This window comes from Syngnathus scovelli, chromosome 5 (genome assembly GCF_024217435.2).
Source record: "Syngnathus scovelli strain Florida chromosome 5, RoL_Ssco_1.2, whole genome shotgun sequence".
Lineage (NCBI taxonomy): Eukaryota > Metazoa > Chordata > Actinopteri > Syngnathiformes > Syngnathidae > Syngnathus > Syngnathus scovelli.
The window spans coordinates 4,376,517-4,394,183 of NC_090851.1; the positions used below are offsets into that span (position 1 = coordinate 4,376,517).

The 17,667-nt window shown below is 42.2% G+C and overlaps 4 protein-coding genes across 5 annotated transcripts in view; 3 read left to right on the forward strand and 1 right to left on the reverse strand.

The window, feature by feature from the left end:
- Positions 1-2,651, forward strand: part of usp43a (ubiquitin specific peptidase 43a) — a 28,106-nt gene extending 25,455 nt beyond the window's left edge. The window contains exons 15-16 of the mRNA XM_049720826.2: positions 119-280; positions 593-2,651. Of these exons, the coding sequence (XP_049576783.1) occupies positions 119-280; positions 593-1,644 (1,214 nt within the window). The 3' untranslated portion in view covers positions 1,645-2,651. The remainder of the gene's footprint in view (positions 1-118; positions 281-592) is intronic.
- Positions 2,075-17,513, reverse strand: mchr1a (melanin-concentrating hormone receptor 1a). 2 transcript variants are annotated; one of them, XM_049720840.2, is made up of 3 exons: positions 16,724-17,513; positions 4,963-5,059; positions 2,075-4,036 (listed from the first exon to the last, which is right to left on the reverse strand). In XM_049720840.2, exons 1-3 carry the CDS (start codon positions 16,904-16,906, stop codon positions 3,018-3,020), a joined length of 1,299 nt encoding a protein of 432 aa, XP_049576797.1. In that variant the 5' UTR covers positions 16,907-17,513; the 3' UTR covers positions 2,075-3,017. The 2 variants fall into 2 exon arrangements, with proteins under 2 accessions (XP_049576797.1, XP_049576798.1); XM_049720841.2 differs by lacking the exons at positions 4,963-5,059; positions 16,724-17,513 and adding an exon at positions 5,172-5,318.
- On the forward strand, positions 6,170-12,728 carry gga3a (golgi associated, gamma adaptin ear containing, ARF binding protein 3a). Its single transcript, XM_049721795.2, has 17 exons — positions 6,170-6,512; positions 7,385-7,469; positions 7,576-7,651; positions 7,854-7,952; positions 8,017-8,140; positions 8,213-8,319; positions 8,618-8,698; positions 8,769-8,906; positions 8,966-9,047; positions 9,747-9,860; positions 10,247-10,459; positions 10,805-10,875; positions 10,953-11,167; positions 11,663-11,892; positions 12,099-12,268; positions 12,417-12,530; positions 12,624-12,728. The coding sequence occupies exons 1-17, from the start codon at positions 6,476-6,478 to the stop codon at positions 12,726-12,728; spliced, it is 2,061 nt and encodes a 686-aa protein (XP_049577752.1). The 5' UTR covers positions 6,170-6,475.
- On the forward strand, positions 12,762-15,208 carry sumo2a (small ubiquitin like modifier 2a). The gene is made up of 4 exons (XM_049720849.2): positions 12,762-13,499; positions 13,854-13,982; positions 14,551-14,622; positions 14,848-15,208. Exons 1-4 carry the CDS (start codon positions 13,479-13,481, stop codon positions 14,911-14,913), a joined length of 288 nt encoding a protein of 95 aa, XP_049576806.1. The 5' UTR covers positions 12,762-13,478; the 3' UTR covers positions 14,914-15,208.
- Positions 17,514-17,667: the final 154 nt, after the last annotated feature.

Genomic DNA, 17,667 nt, shown 5'->3' on the forward strand with positions numbered 1-17,667 from the left:
TTTAAGCTTCTCATCTCTTTTCCAACGCGTCATTCCAAGTGCAAACTGTTCCAGCAAATGTTTTGCATAATGGATTGTATCACCCTTTTCCTCCCCCGCTGCCTTGTGTCCCCCTCAGGCTCTACAAGTTCTTCGGTGTCAGACCACTGGTTAATCCGCTTGACGGGGGAAAGCAAGCGAGGCAGCCTGGTGTCGCGCTCCTCCACTACCTGCCCGTCTTTCGTTCCCGACTCCCCCGACTCTCCCGTCTTCCTTGAAAATCCTTCTAAAGAGGAAGGAGGTGAGTGGCAGGTGTCAGCGCGTGGAGAGTTGTTTACTAAGCGAGGCTTCTTCTCTGATGGCAATTTATGCTTTGGCATGTCATGGGTTGCATCTGGGAGGCGGGCAAACATCTCTGCAAAAATAAAATGAAGAGAGCTATAATTACAGCTACCAATTATTTTTCCTACTCTAAATGTCTCTTTGATATTGGCATTTCTGATGGTAGCGAAACAAAGAACGCCAGAACAACAACTGAAGATCAACATCTGCTCCCTGTTGTTCAATATAACTGTTGTACTAAATTATCGTCCTCTCTCTTGTCACTTTTAAGGGGGCTTTGAAAGTCGGCCTATTGTGAGGGGACTGCACGGGCGGAGCCTTAGTATGAGGGCACCCAACAAGGACAAGGAGACCCTTAACAAGGTGCTACCATTACGATGGTCTCTTGGCTCCAGAGACCGCCGAAAACTTAACCCGGCGCCTCCGGATGTTCAAGATGCCGCCCCGGTAGAGCTGGTTGAGTATTTGGAGTCTGGTCGACGGCCTCGCTGCACCAAGGATCCCATAGAGTCGTTAATGAATGAACCTCGAAGCGTAAAGGAGAACAATTCCGGCCGGGCGGTCAGATCCTCCAGTGCGGGGAGGATCATTAGCATGGGTAAAGCAGGAGATGAATCCAAACAAGTGCCAGCGGGCCAGAGACGGCCATCGGATCAAACGTCCAGCTTGAGGCGCAGAAAGGAGAGCCCGTCGAGAGAGGAAGGCAGTAGTAACACTCTTGGCAGGAGAAAAGACTTCAAAAGGCAAAGCTCCTCCAAAGCCCAGCAGGAGATGAAGCAAACTTCCAGTTCTGGTGTTCACAGCAGCTCGAACACCTCCAGCATTCTTGGTGGGACTCTCAGAAAGCCGAAAGACAACCAGGTGGACGGGGAACGGCGTGTCGTAAACGAAGGAAGTGCAAAGCCCAAGAGCCATGAGGGACTCCTGTCTTTTCTTAAAGGTAACTTCATGAAGAGGGACAAGGACTCCGGGAGATCCAAGGAGGGTACGGATGAAGACGGCGGAAGGAGGACTCTTTCCAGGCTGTCCATGTCTAACGGAGCAGCCTTAAGCGAGCAGAGCAAGTCTCATGGCAAAGAACTCTCAAACGGGAAAGCTGGGCGGAGCTCATCCGACATCAAGCGCTCGCAGAGCTCGTCCAGCCTCCCGGCCAGGACGGATCAGAGCGCGCGTAGGACGGCCTCGCTACATCGCAACGGCACGTCCGCGGCCCAGATCCGTAGCCCGACGACAGAAAAGACGTCTTACGGGAGCTTGCCGCGGCCTCGCTACAGCACCGGGTCTCTGGGACGCAAAAAGAACGTTCCAGAATCCAGCTTTTAAGGGGGGCGCCTTGACAGAGCACCAGCCTGTCGAGTCAAAGCAATAGAGCACAATTATTAACTGACTTAGACTCCAATGAAGCAGGTTCTACGCTTGGATACATTTTGTGTCCTCTCTGAACTACCGAGACTTGAAACAAGTGCCTGAGCAACTTCTATGCAGTTTAGACACAATCTGTCTTTTGAGCACTGAAAGCACACCTTACCTACCTGTCATATTATTTTTGTAATCCTTTATCGGTGGAGTTTGCTAACAGTCACGACACACTGATTGTGTTCATTGAGGAGAATGTACAATGGCTTTAACGCTGCTAATACACATCAGCTCGTTCACTCGTCCGTTCGTTAAACACTTTAATTGGCAAGTGGTGACGGCAAATTAAGAATGACAAGCATATGGGCTTTATTTTATTTGTGTTTGATGGCAGCAATTCTTTTTTTGAATCGCTTGTCCTTTTTTGTCTATTTGGAAAGAGAGTCATGCTTTGTCTAATCACACCTCACTTCATGCAGAGCCCCTCCCCTTCTGCCAAAAAATTTATTTTAATCACACTAGCCAACAAATTTTTACTCGTAGTATTTTTATTTATTTTTTCCTTCATTAACATAACACAAACGATCCAATTTGGGATTTTTTAAAATGTTGAAATTGACATTTTTTTCCTGCTGATTGAAAAAACAATTCATCCAACACATCAGCTTTTTCAAGAATTAATAATAATAATAATAATAAAACACTCGACATAATATAGAACAAATGTTTTTATATTTATAAATTAGGGGTTGGATACAGTAACAAGGATTTGGAATAAGTGGTTTTCCTTTGACTGCTGAATTTATTTCTTCACCACCACAGCGCCCTCTCTGGTGTGGCTGGCAAAAAAAAAAAAAAACATAAATAATCCATCCAAAAATGACAATGTGGCAGTTACAGACAACAATGCATTTTCTCACAATCAATAACCAGTAACTGTAAAATGCTTTCATTAAAAAGCTGTAGAATTACAACACGGACTTGTTTACACACTGTAATTTATTTATTTATTAGTTTTGTCATGCAAGTAAACTTCTCTGTACCCTCACCCTGTATACAGATGGGCCAATGGTACGGTAAATCTGGATCCTTGTTACCATGACAAATGATTGCGGAGCCTAACCTTTGAGACCATGGAGACATTGCGGGCTGCCTTTTGTCATCTTGCCAGCAAATGTGTGAGTAACAGCTGCTACCTGTCGAGTGTGCCCCCGACCCCACCACCACTCCAAAACTCCAAGTAGCTCAGTTACCAGCCCAGGGTGAAAATGATCAAGCATCTTCTCATGGCACTAAATCGGATTAACCATCTGATCCAGCAAAGGTAAAGCATATTTTGATCACTGCGGAGGGACACTTGAAGGTATCTCCCTAGCTGCCGGCTCCAGGTGAGCGCCTTCGGGCACCATCCTCACGCTCACGCTGCCAGCCTCCGTGGTGCTAGAATGGACTTTGAATTTCTTGTTGGCGGGCCGCACGGCTCTGAAGACGTGCCTCTTGAAGGTCTCGCTCAGGACAATGTAGAGGAACGGGTTAATGCAGCTGTTTGCGTAGCCCATGCTGATGGCGATGTTGTAGGCGTAGGAGAAGGCCACGCTGGGGTTTTGCACACCCAGGTGGACCAACTGCAGGATGTAGTAGGGCGCCCAGCAGATAAAAAAAGCCAAACAGATGGCCACCGCCATTCGTGTCACATTCCTGACACGTACCCTCAGGCTCTTCTGGGGCAGCGGGGCTACACTGGTGGACATGTGCTGCAGGATCTTGAAAAACACTCGGCAGATGATGGCCAGAGGGATGGCAAAGGCAAAGAAGAACTGGTACAGCGTGAACCAATACGTGTCGGTGACCGGGTCGGGCAGGAGTAAGGCGCAGGCTACCAGTCCGCCAGGTAGGGGCATGAGGCCGGCGTACATCCACACGGGGATGATGGTGATCAGGGAAAGAGCCCAGACCACGGCGATGACAAGGGAGGCCACGCACGGCGTGCGGATGTAATTGAAGCGGATGGGATGCACCGTGGCCACGTAGCGGTCCAGCGTCATGGCCGTGAGGATGTACGTGCTCACCATCTGACTGTTGGAGTCCAGCGCCGTGATGATCGTGCACATGGCAGCCCCAAAACGCCAGGTGCCGTTACCTAGCAACTGGTGGATCAGGAAGGGCATCCCCAGCAAGAAGAGGACGTCGACGACGGACAAGTTAAGGATGAAGACGTCGGGGACCGTTTGCTTGGTGCGACACTTGGTTTTTTTCATAATGGTGTAGATGACGATGCTGTTGCCCAGGATACCAAAGAGAAAGATGACGCCAAAGATGACGAGCAGGATGGGGCTGCAGTGAGGAGGTCTGTCCGCGGCTGGAGATGCAACAAAGCAGCGGACAGGACACTTGGTAAAGTTAGCGTATAAAAGTTCGGAAAAAAAAAAAAAATCTCTACACATAACTTTTGCACAGCAAGTGTGTGGAGATTATTTACACTTAATTTGTTTTGTTGTTCTCTAAATCTCTAAACAAAAGAGATTAATTGTTTCCACTTAATTTGTTTTATTTTTTACGTTTATTTCTGTAATGGATTACCTGAACACATTGTACTTCATGTTTTATATTATTTTGGACGTAATAATCTTAAATAAACTGTACAGAAGAAATGTAACTAAGCTGAATTCACTGAACTAGAATTTTTCTTTCGATCATCCTTTGTGCAGTTTGTTAGAAAATAATCCAATCCTTTATAATTATTGAAGATATTGGTTGTATATTATTTTATATAGGATTGACACCAAAATATGCATTATCGCACACCACTAAGCGAGGGACTGAAGTTGAGCAACAGTGAGGTGAAAGAAAAATGAAGAAAGGCAGAAATTGTGAACAGCCAGTTACATTCATTTCCAACTGTCATTCAATCCTCCACTCAACTAGAAGTACATTGTAAAAAAAGATGAATGGGAGCGATAGAGGAAATGTGACTGAAGTCATTCTGATAAGCGACTTGGCGAGTGAGAAATAAAGCGAGATAGCACTGTGGAGTAAAGTTATGAAATTATTGTTATCTGAAATGAGAATGAACAGTTCAGCTGATATGTGGCGGATAAGCAAGCGAAGCAGAGAGGAAAAGGTGGAGTTATGGAGACCAGGTTATGGATAGTATGTCAAGCAGATTTTTTTTTCCCCCCCAGAATATATAGACAGAATACAAAACAGGCGATTGAAAACTAGACAATAGCAAGTGTGCTATTTCAGATAATGTAATAAACACAAATGGACAAAAGTTAAACTTACCAAATAAAGCAAAAAGAAAATAGCTTTGAGTAGTGTGTAAAAAGACGTGATATGGATGGTGATGTTTCTTTCTTACAGTGGGAATGCTGTGATGCAGCTGGAAGAAACAAAAGCATGTTTGGTTTTAGATGGAAACCAGTATGACTTTAAAAGAAAAAAAAATAACCACTTAAACCATGATATAGCAGAACTGGCTGATGATCACCCACCTAATGTTGCATTGATGTACCCTAGAGAGAAATTGGACTCATTGAGAAAATCCATATCTTAAGCTAGTTAGTCAAATAAAGAATTTGAAAAAAAAATAATAAATCCTTTCTCTTAGTTAATCCAAGAGCTCCGTTGCTCTGAGCGTTCTAAGAATGAGACGTTTGGTGTTCACACTGATGTACTCTCTTCTCTCTCTTCTCTCTCTCTGTCTCTCTCGCCCCTGAATTTGGAGGCAGCCACCGTGCTACCTGGCAATTATTATTATTTAATATTATATAATATAATTTATAATATAATTTATTTTAGTATTATTAATATTAAATATATATATCATATTATCATATATAATATTAAATATATAAATATATATAAAATTAATATTATTACTATTAATTTATATTATAATTTATAATATAATTATGTATTCAAACACATTTGATGGATTTGTATTATACAATACAAAAGAAGTAATAAATACCACAAACTAAATTGAGAAATGTCAAAGTTTTAATAAATATTAATCGTAAAAGGTCTATTGTCGGTACTCAAAATACAGTATTTTGCGAACCACTGCATATGTTTAATGTCTTATTTTCATTCTTAAGGTGGAGTGGAGACTTTCATACTTTTTAAAATCTTTATACGGATGCCATCTAGGGAGCGGATTAAACAGAGGCTTTGAAGCACCATTTAAAATGCCTGACATGTCTCACTTTTGGTCAAGCATTCACCAACAGATTTCTATCGTGAAGAAATATGTGACTCACTTAATATGAAACTGGATTTCAAATGATAATCATCAAATAGATCTATTATAGATGTCAACACCACGATATCAAAGTGGGAATGGTACCGATGGATGGATGGATGGATGGATGGATGGATGGATGGATGGATGGATGGATGGATGGATGGATGGATGGATGGATGGATGGATGGATGGATGGATGGATGGATGGATGGATGGATGGATGGATGGATGGATGGATGATTATGGTATTAAACATTTTTTTTTCATTATCACCAACACTGCCTGGAGGCCAAATTGGAAGGTCACACATCTTGACATGTTTTATTTAGTTATTAGCCACGTTGTTATAAATTAATAAATAAATTACAGTTTTATAATCAACTACTATAAATCTACTTTAAATGAATTGAAGGGACAAAACGCGAGTAATTGGTTGCTCACGGTGGGTCACAACTCACGGACACTCGTAATAGGTGTCAGCCATTTGTCCCACACACCTTGAACGCATCATCACCAAGCGTTGTTTTGCTTGCCTTGAATGGGAGCGTTAGTATGGCGGCTGGTGGCGAGACGCTCGAGTCCTGGCTAAGTAAGTACACTTTTTAAAGTCCATTTTATTCATTTAAAGAACCTTTACGAAAAAGGTGAAGAAGTGCCTGTTTCGAAGCTGCATCAGTAAACGAGCGCTTTGCTTTGTAAGTTGAGATCTTGTTGGAACATCTTGCTTCTGACACACAGCTGTTGAGTAGTCATTAACATTTATGGGTTGAAAAACTTTTTGTTTTGGTTATGTGCTTTACAGGACATGCTGATTTTACTCTGTCAATGTCATCGCACGTTAACTTTTTGAGCTCCAGTCGTCTGCGGGCTTAGGGTTAGGGTTAGGAGCACTGGCGGGGCTGACCCCTGTGTGGACTGCGGATGAGGTCAAACTGAAATGAAAATAAAAACAGTCAAAAGACGTGGGAGATCCAAAAATGCACGCTCTTGTGTTCGGACGGTTGATAAAAATGTAGCAAGCTGTCATACATTTGCATGATCCTGTTTACTATCACTTAAATTAAGTTTGCGCTTTGCTGCTATTAACATAACTGAACTCAACAAATAATGTATTACTTGCAGAGATGGTTAGCAGGACTTTTTTTTTTTTATATTTACCTTCAGAACATGGGGAAATTTTTCGGTACACAACGCGGGGAAGAAAATATTAACCGATGAATTGCACAATATTAGCAAGATCGTGTATTTTATTGATGAGCGAGCGAGAAAGAGCAACATAGAAAGAACTGAAATGAAACAGGACCAGGTTGCTTTCTTTATCGGTTTTAAAGAAGAGGTTTAAATAAAATTTGTCTAGCGGGCCACATAAAATAATGTGGCGGGCCGCATCTGGCCCCCGGGCCTTGGGTTTGACACGTATGCTTGTACCACCGCATCTGACCTCCTCCCACTCTCCTCCAGACAAAGCCACCAACCCTTCCAATAGACAAGAAGACTGGGAGTATATTATGGGATTCTGTGACCAAACCAATAAGGAGCTCGAGGGGTAAGATCACTTTTTCGACCAACTCATTTTGCCTCACCAGGAAAATGATCATTTCTATACGACGTGATCGTTCTGATCAATGTCTGCCGTGTCGCGTTTTGCCCAGTCCGCAAATAGCTGCAAGACTCTTGGTACGCAAGATCCATTCACCACAGGAATGGGAGGCACATCAAGCCTTGATGGTATGTCATGTTTGCGCTTACTCTTCTCAAACAGAATGCCCTTGATAATCACCCTTTGCACATCCAGCGGATGATTGGATTTCCTTCAGCGACTACGAGGAAACCTAACGATCCTAATTCCACGGCAGTTTTGAATCCTCTCGTGCTCATCTTTATTTTTTTTTTAGATTTGTTTGTTTTTTCCTCCTTTTTTCAATTGTAGGTTCTGGAAGCTTGTATGAAGAACTGCGGCCAGAGGTTTCAGAACCAAGTGGGGAAATTCCGTTTTTTGAACGAGCTCATTAAAGTGATCTCACCCAAAGTGAGTGGTGAGAAAATTGGTGTGCATTTTTCTACTTTTCCATCATCGAGTTTCTCCCTTTTAGTATCTAGGAGACAAAGTGTCTGACAAGCTGAAGTCAAAAGTGATTGAGCTGATTTACAGCTGGACCATTTACCTACCAGAAGAAACTAAAATTTGCGAGGCTTATCGCATGTTGAAGAGCCAAGGTGAGTGTAATAAAATGAAGATGCTTGATTTAAATGAATATAAATTAGTTTGGAGTCATATGTGTTTTGCAGGCATTGTGTTAGCTGACCCCGAGATCTGCCTGGATGCGACATTAGTCCCAACGGGCTCGTCTCAGCGGCCCAAAAATCTCGTGTTTGACGATGAGCGAAAAAGCAGAGTAAGAGAAAGCATTCGAATAATTTCACACCTGTCGGGCTTCAACGCTGCATATCAAAACCCAGCAAGCTGAATTTTGATTATAGTGGCCTGGGATTTTTATGCACTCAGAGTTAGTGTTACATTGAATTTTTTTTTTTCCCCTGGTTGTGATTCTTCAGAAATTATTAATCTACAGAATGTAAATTCTTGCTTTCAAAAATTAAGACGCCGACCAAATTGTTTTTGTGCGTACGTAATCTATTCCCAAGGGGCAACGTTTGACAGTTCCCACAATGTATTTTTTCTCACCACTGCAGAAGCTGGCAGAGCTGCTGAAGAGCAAAAGACCGGCAGATCTGCAGGCTGCAAATCTGCTCATCAAAAACATGGTCAAGGAGGTAAATCAATCACCATTCAGTCACTAAGAGACATGAAGTGATTGCCGTTTAATGAGCACTGTGGTCACAGGACGACGTGAGGACGCAGAAAATCTCAAAGCAGAGAAGCACGCTGGATGCGGTCGATTCCAGCGTCAAACTCCTTAATGAGATGCTGGCTTACTTCAGCCCTGAAGACTCCACTGATGGCGACAAAGATCTCATCAAGGTTTGTGGCCTGCGCGTCCTTTTTTCCAGCCTCATTACTAGCAACGTGATGTTTTACAGGAGCTCTCCGCCGACTGCGACGAGCTGAGACAAACTGTGTGTCAGCTCGCTACAGAGACGGACGATAACGACGCCATCTTGGGTGAGACGTTTGTCAAGCTGTGTGGCGTGATGTGCTTTTGCTTACTCAAATGTTTTCGGGGAGCCCAACACAATTGTTGTGTTACCAGAGTGTTCCAACAGCAAGGCAAGACAAAGACGCTTTATTTCCACATATTTAAGCTAACTCAATTTGCCGTACATGATTAAAAGCATGTGAGTAGAAACCAAGAACAGAACTAAAATATGGCTGACTAAAATGATTAAAAGAACAGTGGCAGATCCATTTTTTTAAAACAATGCTTTTGAAAATTCAGGGGACCCAATTTTAGACAAACGTCAGAACACACCATTAAGTTTCACAATTGCAATAATAAAGTCATAATGATTAATGACTTCTAGCCCATAAATATAGCTACTTGACAAATTTACTGTAAGCCACTAGTTAGCCGTTAGCATAGACGTACAGAGTTTCACTAACCTATGCTAGCACAGTCATAAAAGTCCAAATGAATCTCTTTTTTTATTTATTCATTTATTCATTTTGTCATTTATTCATTTTTTTATTTTTTATTTTATATAATTTTTTTTTTTTGGGGCCATGAATCTAAAAGCACAAATCATCGTAGGTTGGAACCATTTTCCGGTAATTATGTTACCTCCAGTGAGTGTGTCCATTGAATATTCTTTTAACCCGTGTTGGCTTTTCAGTTCATGCCAATCTCCCCTGTTTACAAACTAGGAGACATCCTGCAGGCCAATGATGACCTCAGCACTGTCATTAATTCTTGCAAGAACATTGTGGACAGCCAGTCAATAATTGGAGTGACTAAAACGCCATTTGCGGTCAAACAAGGTACAGTTAATTTGCACGATGTTTCTGTTCTCCGTGTCGGCCTTACAATTTAATCGTTATGATAAGATACATACAAATATTTTGTTAATGTAGTTTTCGCTGCGCCAACAGGAAGTCCAGCGAACTTGACAGCGCCTCGTCTCTTTCAATTCACACAGCCTCATAATATGGAAAATTAAAAAATCGGTTTCCTCGGGTGATTCCGCCACCCACTCCCTCTCATTGCTGTCCGAGGTCAGCCAAAAGATCTCGCGTCTAATGCAAATGCCACTGCTGATCTATTCAAGAAAATGCCAATATGTGCTGTGATATTACTTTTGACCTTTAGAACATTTAGAGCGTATAAGAACATGAACAAGTAATGAAACATTTTCTCCTTTCAACAGACAGCATCCTCACAACGCAGTCGGAAAGTCTGATCGATTTGACCTCAGCGGCCGTCCCAGGGTTCTCCCGACTAGAAGAGAAACATTCGGCACCTGACTCGGTTTCTTACGTCGATCTTCTGTGTGGAACCGCTGTTGCTGTATCATCGCCTGCGAGAACCGCAAAAACATCTGCATCGTTTTCTCTGCTGGATGAGGAGCTGCTGCCTTTTGGTAGCATTCACAGCAACCCAATGTTCTTCCTAGGCTAGGCTAGGCTCAGCCACAATGCTAATGAGGAAAGACAAATAGAAAATGAATGTGAAATATAAATAATGTAAAATATCAGTATGGTGCCCCTGGGCTTAGACTCCATTCAGCACAATGTGCACGGAGAAGAATGAGGCAGAAGGGCTCATTAAATTGTTGCGGGAAAAAAAAAACGTATTTTTTGAAATGTTAATTGAACTTGGCAGCTAACCTGTCCCCATGTGTAGATGGAATGACTCCCAGCTTTAAATTTTTTGACGAGTCAAGGCAGCAGAGATTGCTCCCATTTTTATTTACTGTTCTTCACAGGTTCTCCTGGACCTGTTGCAATTGGATCAGTTCTCCCTCCAATAAAAAGCAATTCCCTACCGCCCTTCCAAGTACTACATGACGTTCAACCCATTTCAATGATGTGTCCGAATATTTAATAACCTTATTGTTTCTTTTGTTAATTCAGGATATGGAACGCCCGGACGTCACATCCGCAGCCTCTATGTTTGCCAATCCGCTGTCGACCTTCACGGTCCAGCAGACGCCAATGGCTGGCCCAGTCCTGACGCCCCTGTCAACCACCATGCTTTCATCTTCACAAGCCTCTGCAGATGCGCTGCGTTCTCCATTGGCGCCATCTTCCCCGGATCACGCCTTGCTTGATTTCGGGAGTACGAAAAGGTGAGCAACAGATGTGTGGGCGGGGGGGCTCATAGATATTTTTTTAATTAACTTTTGATTAGAAGTTATATTTAAATATATCTTGACTGTTTTTTTTCATTATGGAATATTTTTCTTCATTAAAATTGACTATTTTGTGGTGTGGGCGGGAAGCCTGCAACAAATGTATTTGCATTCGTTTTAGCGGGACAAGATGATTTGAGATAGAAGAATCTTGCGTAACGTGCGTGATCACAGAACAAATTGAACTGTTCACTTCACATATACATTTTAATATCACAAATATAAAATGATCCATTACAGGCTCCAGTGGCATTCCTAACCTAATCACACCTTATCGCGTTAAACTCAAAAGAGCTATTTTGTGCACGTGACCAAAAAAAGTTAGAAATATCAAGCGGGGCCCAAATTATGAATTGTGCCTGCACTTTTTGAATGTTTATCTTTGCTGCCAGAGCAGCACTCAACCGATGATCTATGTGATTATACCCACAGTGTCCCCGGTGTGCAAATGGATAACATGCAAGCCAAGCGTGGCGCTTTGTGTTCTCCAGCCAATCTCCAGCATCTAGATGGGGCGCCAGTTGTGCCGACCAGAAGTCCAGCCAACAGCGTTCCGTTAGACTCTGCCTCCCTGATGCTCACCCGCAGCCAGACCTCTTTTGGCGCGGTCGATGAGACCTCTCTGGCTGATGTCTTTGTACCTTTGGATGCTGTCAAACCAAGTGAGTTAAGTGCGTTTGTATTCCTGAGATGAACTTTATTTATTTCCCCGAAGTGCGTGTGTGCGCCTGCCGTGTCTTATCCCGTTGTACGAATAGCAACGGAGGTTAATTATGTATTTTCTGCCGTCTCAAAACCAAATTACATGGCCATGTGATTGGCATTTAATGAGCTCACTTCAAGCTAAAGTCGAGCTGCTTTATTTTAGGTCAAATGTGTCCAATCACAGCATACGACAGAGATGGCGTCCGTCTGCTGCTGCATTTTGCTAGCAACTGTCCACCCGGCAGGCCTGACGTGTTGGTGATTGTGGCTTCTGTGCTGAATACGTCGCCACTTCCTGCTAAGGCCATCGTGCTCCAAGTTGCTGTCCCGAAGGTCAAACGTACTTGAATTGAGTTTTAAATTGAGCACGTAGCATGGCTTCGTTATCCTGCCAGAAAGATGCTAATGCTAAAAGCTTTTGAACACTAGTGTGAGTGGAGCTGCCTTGTTTATTCGGGCTGTGTGTTTTGCTCGCGCCCAGACTATGAAAGTGAAATTGCAGCCCCCGTCTGGGACACAGTTGGCGCCCTTCAACCCCATCCTGCCCCCTGCTGGCATCACTCAGGTCGTGCTGCTTGCGAATCCTCACAAGGTAGTGTTGAGCCTGAGGCTGACACACATACACACTTACACATCACTTCAGTTTAAGATTTCTACCTTGTGCACATGTGTGTGTGTGCGCGCCCAGGAAAAAATTCGGATGCGGTACAAGTTGACGTTCATGCTGGGTGAGCAGACCTATACAGATGTCGGAGAAGTGAATGAGTTTCCGCCTGCTGACAGATGGCTATGACCCCAACATCACCCCACATCACTGTCCCTTCTGGATTTTTAAAAATAATTTGAGTGGGAGCTGAGAATGGGGAGCTTGGCAACGTCATCACCGCAAAATTACAAATTGTACACGGCACTCGCCATTTCTGGTGCATAATGATGCTACCTTTTCCATCGTCACACAGCAAAAGGCTTTCTCTGTATCCTTTATTACCTTTCAAGTGATTTTAGAAATGTTTTTTTTTTTTTATTGAACGTCAAACATAGTCCGTGATAATGATGGCTTCGATCATAATAAAATACAAACAGTAACCATTATACAATACCAAATAAAAAGCAATAAAATAAATGATAAAAATAAGACTCAAAATAGAATTAAAAAAATAAAATTATCTAAGGCTTTTCACGTAACATGCAACTGCCAGTTACACCAACAATAATAATACAAAATGTCTCAAAGACGGTCACAAAAAGAAACAGGAAGAAAATAGAGGAAATTTTGTTTCACTTAAAAAAAAATGAAATTTTGTGTCGGAAAAAAATATAAAAATAAGAACAGTGTTGACCATAAGTCATTCCTGTCTTTCAAAACAACACTAAAAGAAAGATCCACCCCATCCATGCGTCCATCCATCCATCATCCATTTTTTCCAACACGCTAGAGGGCGCTAACACTTGGCCGGGCGAGCTGTGTCACAGCGAAGAAGAAGAAGAGCTCTAGACCATACAGCGCGTTAGACAAGACAACGCAGATCTACCGGCAGCAGCCATGACAGACGAGAACCCCAAGGTAACGGCTTCCACGTGCACTTGTTTACCGGCGCCGTTCTTGCATGAACCGGCGGGGAGATTGTACGAAACAATAATACCGAGGCTGAGGTAAATAATTCGACAATAGCCAACGGAGCCGACGCACAATCTAGCTAGGCTAATCCATTTGGTTGATACGGAAGGGAATTATGGAGTAATTCCGATCATGGTTTAGACCGCGACGCAAAAGTATTCCCCCGCCAGGCGCCCGATTTTATGGTTTTAAAAGGTCATTGGCTGCTTTAAGAGTTGTTTACATGGTGAGAAACCTGTGGATCGCGGCCCGCATCTGAGGGACACGTGTTTAACTTGGTTCGTTGATTGTGTATGCAAGGAGGGAGTGAAAACGGAGAACGAGCACATCAACCTAAAAGTGGCTGGCCAGGACGGTTCGGTGGTGCAGTTCAAAATCAAGAGGCACACTTCACTTGTCAAACTGATGAGAGCTTATTGTGAACGGCAGGTGAGACATGCTACCTGGAATGCCAGCCCTTGACAGAAGTGGTCCTGTCCAAGGCCTTTTTTATTTTATATTTTTTTGTCCCCGCACCTAGGATCAGCTCCACCCTTAAAGGAATTGCAACAACTTTTAAATGTGCATTTTTCACTCTGTCAGGCAAATTTTAGCGTCTGGGAAAAAAAAGATTGTTCAGCCGTTGGGTATGTTAAAACCAAAAAGTGATCGCATGCTTTCAGTAGAGTGTTCCAAATAAGATACCACCTATCATGACATACAGGTGGATAAAAGAATTAACTAAATACTAATTTTATTAAAATGTGTAGTAGCACCTAAATATAACTTGTGAATTTAACGTGGATCATTTACATTAGTCTATGAGGTTTCTTGACTTAAACGAACACAAAATTTGCTATTCCGTTCTGTAAGAGATTAAGGTACCAAGTTTTTTTGAAGGTATAAAATAAAAAATTGTCACAATGCACATGGTTTTCATCAGTTGCACCAATGTTTATATCAAAATATTATACCAAGAATTAGTTGGGAGCATAATTTCTCAATCCTTTTTGCTCAGGGATTATCAATGAGGCAGATAAGATTTCGGTTTGATGGCCAGCCTATCAATGAAACGGACACCCCTTCTCAGGTAATAACCTCCTGTCTGAATACATATTTGGTCTTAATATATGCCAAGTCATCCATTTTCCATACCTATCATAAAGTAATATTTTTAATCTTCCCACTGTCTCAATTATGAGGTATTTTAGAGATCCTAAAGTCATCTTGAAAGCCTATAGAAAATGGATGAAAATTTGCTATTTAGTCTGAATAAAGTGTGGAACTTGAACCTCTCGTCTGACTTTGTTTTCAGCTCGAAATGGAGGACGAAGATACAATCGACGTGTTCCAGCAGCAAACCGGAGGATGCTCTCCATAAAGACTGTTCCTGTGTACATTTCTACCTCACTTTACCGTGTTTGTGAGCGTCTTTGTTCGACCCCGGTTGTTGCCCTGCATACGGAACACTTGTCATGCAGCAGTACAAAAGTTGACGCTCACTCGCTCACGTTAACTTGCTCTCTTGGCAGTATTGGGATGCGGATATTTAGACGTTCTTAGTTTTTATACTTTCAGTATTAAGGATTCCCGGTGGTTGTTCATCCAGCAACCCTCAGTTTTGAATCCTTTCTGATATGAGTATATTTTGAAATAAAGTTATTCTATCTTTTTAATACCCTTGTGTTTTTAAGTAATATATTACATCAGATACTAAATGAAACAATTAATACCCTTTTAAGTGATATATTAAATCAGATACTAAGCTGCTAAAAGTCGAATCTGCAGGTACCAAACTGTATGTTAGCTCCCACATTCTACGTGTCAAAAAAGTTTTAAATCTTGTGAAACAAAAGTCTGAAGAAGAAAATTGCAGTTTTTAAAAGTTTTGACACTACTACATATATATTACTAAAAAATGTGTAGTGTTTAAAATAAACGGATGTGGTCCGAATGTCTGTACCTTTATTTTGTAGCAAGAACCGGAAGTGACATATTCACGCTTCGTATCTAACTTGTGGCCGCGCCACATTGAGGTCGGAAGCAGGTTGATCGAAGCCGCACCGCTTTAGCCAGACAAAGATGAGGCGGTGAAATACAAGATACTTCAAACTTGCGTCTATTCCGAACTGTTTTATTGCCATTTCTGCAAAAATGACGACCACGACGACATATCAAGGGATGGAGCCTGGTGCTAAAAACAGCTCCAGGTAGGCTAATTTAAATCCATCACCACGTAAACCACCATTACGCCGTAAACCAGCCAGACTAGCATCGTTAAGAGACTCGTATCCCTTTGTCAGTTTCCGTTTACCATTGCATAGAAATTAGTAATCTATTGGTGCTGATAAGATAAAGGCCTTTTAAGTGAGCCACCGCATTGATTGCAGGTCGCACTACGTCAGTAATTTGTACACTTTGCAGTCCCCTAAACAATGATTAAACGAATGCACCAGCCCATTTTGACCACAACTGCCTTGCATCATTCATGGAACTGCCCGAGTTACTGTTTGCATGAATTTTTAGGAGAATTGAAACGAAAGATAAGCGAAAATGCTGGTTTCTTTTACCCGAATGGGATGTTTCCAATAGGGTGGGGCCACCCGTGTACGTGGGCTTCCCCAGCAATCGAGATGCAAAGCTGACATTATGAAAAATAAAACTACTAGATAATTGCTATTGTCATTATTGATGAATACTAAGGTCGGGAATTTTAAAACGGATGAAAATGCATATTTTCTGCCCAACGTCTTTGTAAAATGATCAAATTTCAAAGTTGCACTGGATTTTTTTTTTTTTAATGCTACTTTGTGTTACGAGCTTGAGAACAAACAATATGCCACTCTTTTCGCAAGGTACAGTTTGACTCTTGTACTTGGAAAAGGTTAACTCCTCTTCCCAAATGTCAAATCTAGTTTCTAGTTAGCTGTCGTTCGCTGTACTACTCATTGTTGCCACAAGGTGGTACTGTTAAAGTAGGATGGTGTGGAACTATGCAGAAAAAAAACATCAAGTTGGATATTAGATGGGCGTGTATCACAGATAAAATGTGCTACACAAGTTGATTTTCTTTTTATGCCTAATTCACATTGCATTCCACAGTTCCTGATAATGAACAACCTCATTAAATATACGTAATGTCATCGTTGCATAACCTGTAGCTATATGATGGGAAACATTCACCCACTGACCTGGCACTGCACATCATTCTTCTCAGGGTTTTGCGTCCTCCCGGCGGCTCCTCCAACATTTCGTTTGGCTCCGACGAGAGCAAAACTCCCGCTCGCAAAGACAAGATGGCCTCCAGCGTTTTTGCCGAGCCAGAAGACCCTTATGCTAATCGAAGGAATAATCCGCCAGGTACTCCTCTTCATTTTGTGTAAATGATGTTAGTGTCATAGCAAAATCTTCATTTACTTGAGATTAGCACACAGCCATAGCAATAAATTCAGTTGTAAAGATTCCAAAGATTAAATATTCACTAAAACCTTAGCTCTATCATCCAAACAAATCCCCATGCATCATGGCTACAAAATCCAATCCTAGAGGTTTTCAGGTTAGCTTGATTAAGTCCCAAGATCTAAAATAAATAAAGGGAAATTCACATTGAGTCATGTAGAAACTGATAGCGGTCAACATTTTCCGATTGCATCACAAGGATACTTTCGGTTCCTCCCCCTTGTGGTTGCAGATCAAGATATTGTACATCACATTGTTCTCTGCTTGCAGGCGGGAAGCCGACTGGCGTCCTGTGTGGCGAGTCATCAGCCCCTCTTAGGAGAGGTGCAGTCAACTCAGCAGACGCCCCCTTGTTGGTAAAGATCATTTGCCTGGACATGAGAGGAAAACGAAAGAAAAAAAACACACGGGAACTTTTATCTCATCGACACGCTCTTTCGAAATATTGTCATTATTATTTACATGGACGCAAGTACCGACCTCCTGTGTACAATAATGGAGACGCCGCTTATGATTCCGCAGTAAATGGCAGGATGGAAAAATTCAAACAGAAAGTTAAATCCCCAACTTCTTTTTGTTTACATTCTGGCCTCTTGCCAAGAGTACAAGGAAGGAAATTGTAAGAACGTTTTTTTATAGTCACTTTGTATGTACCATGTGACATCATAAATTTGTT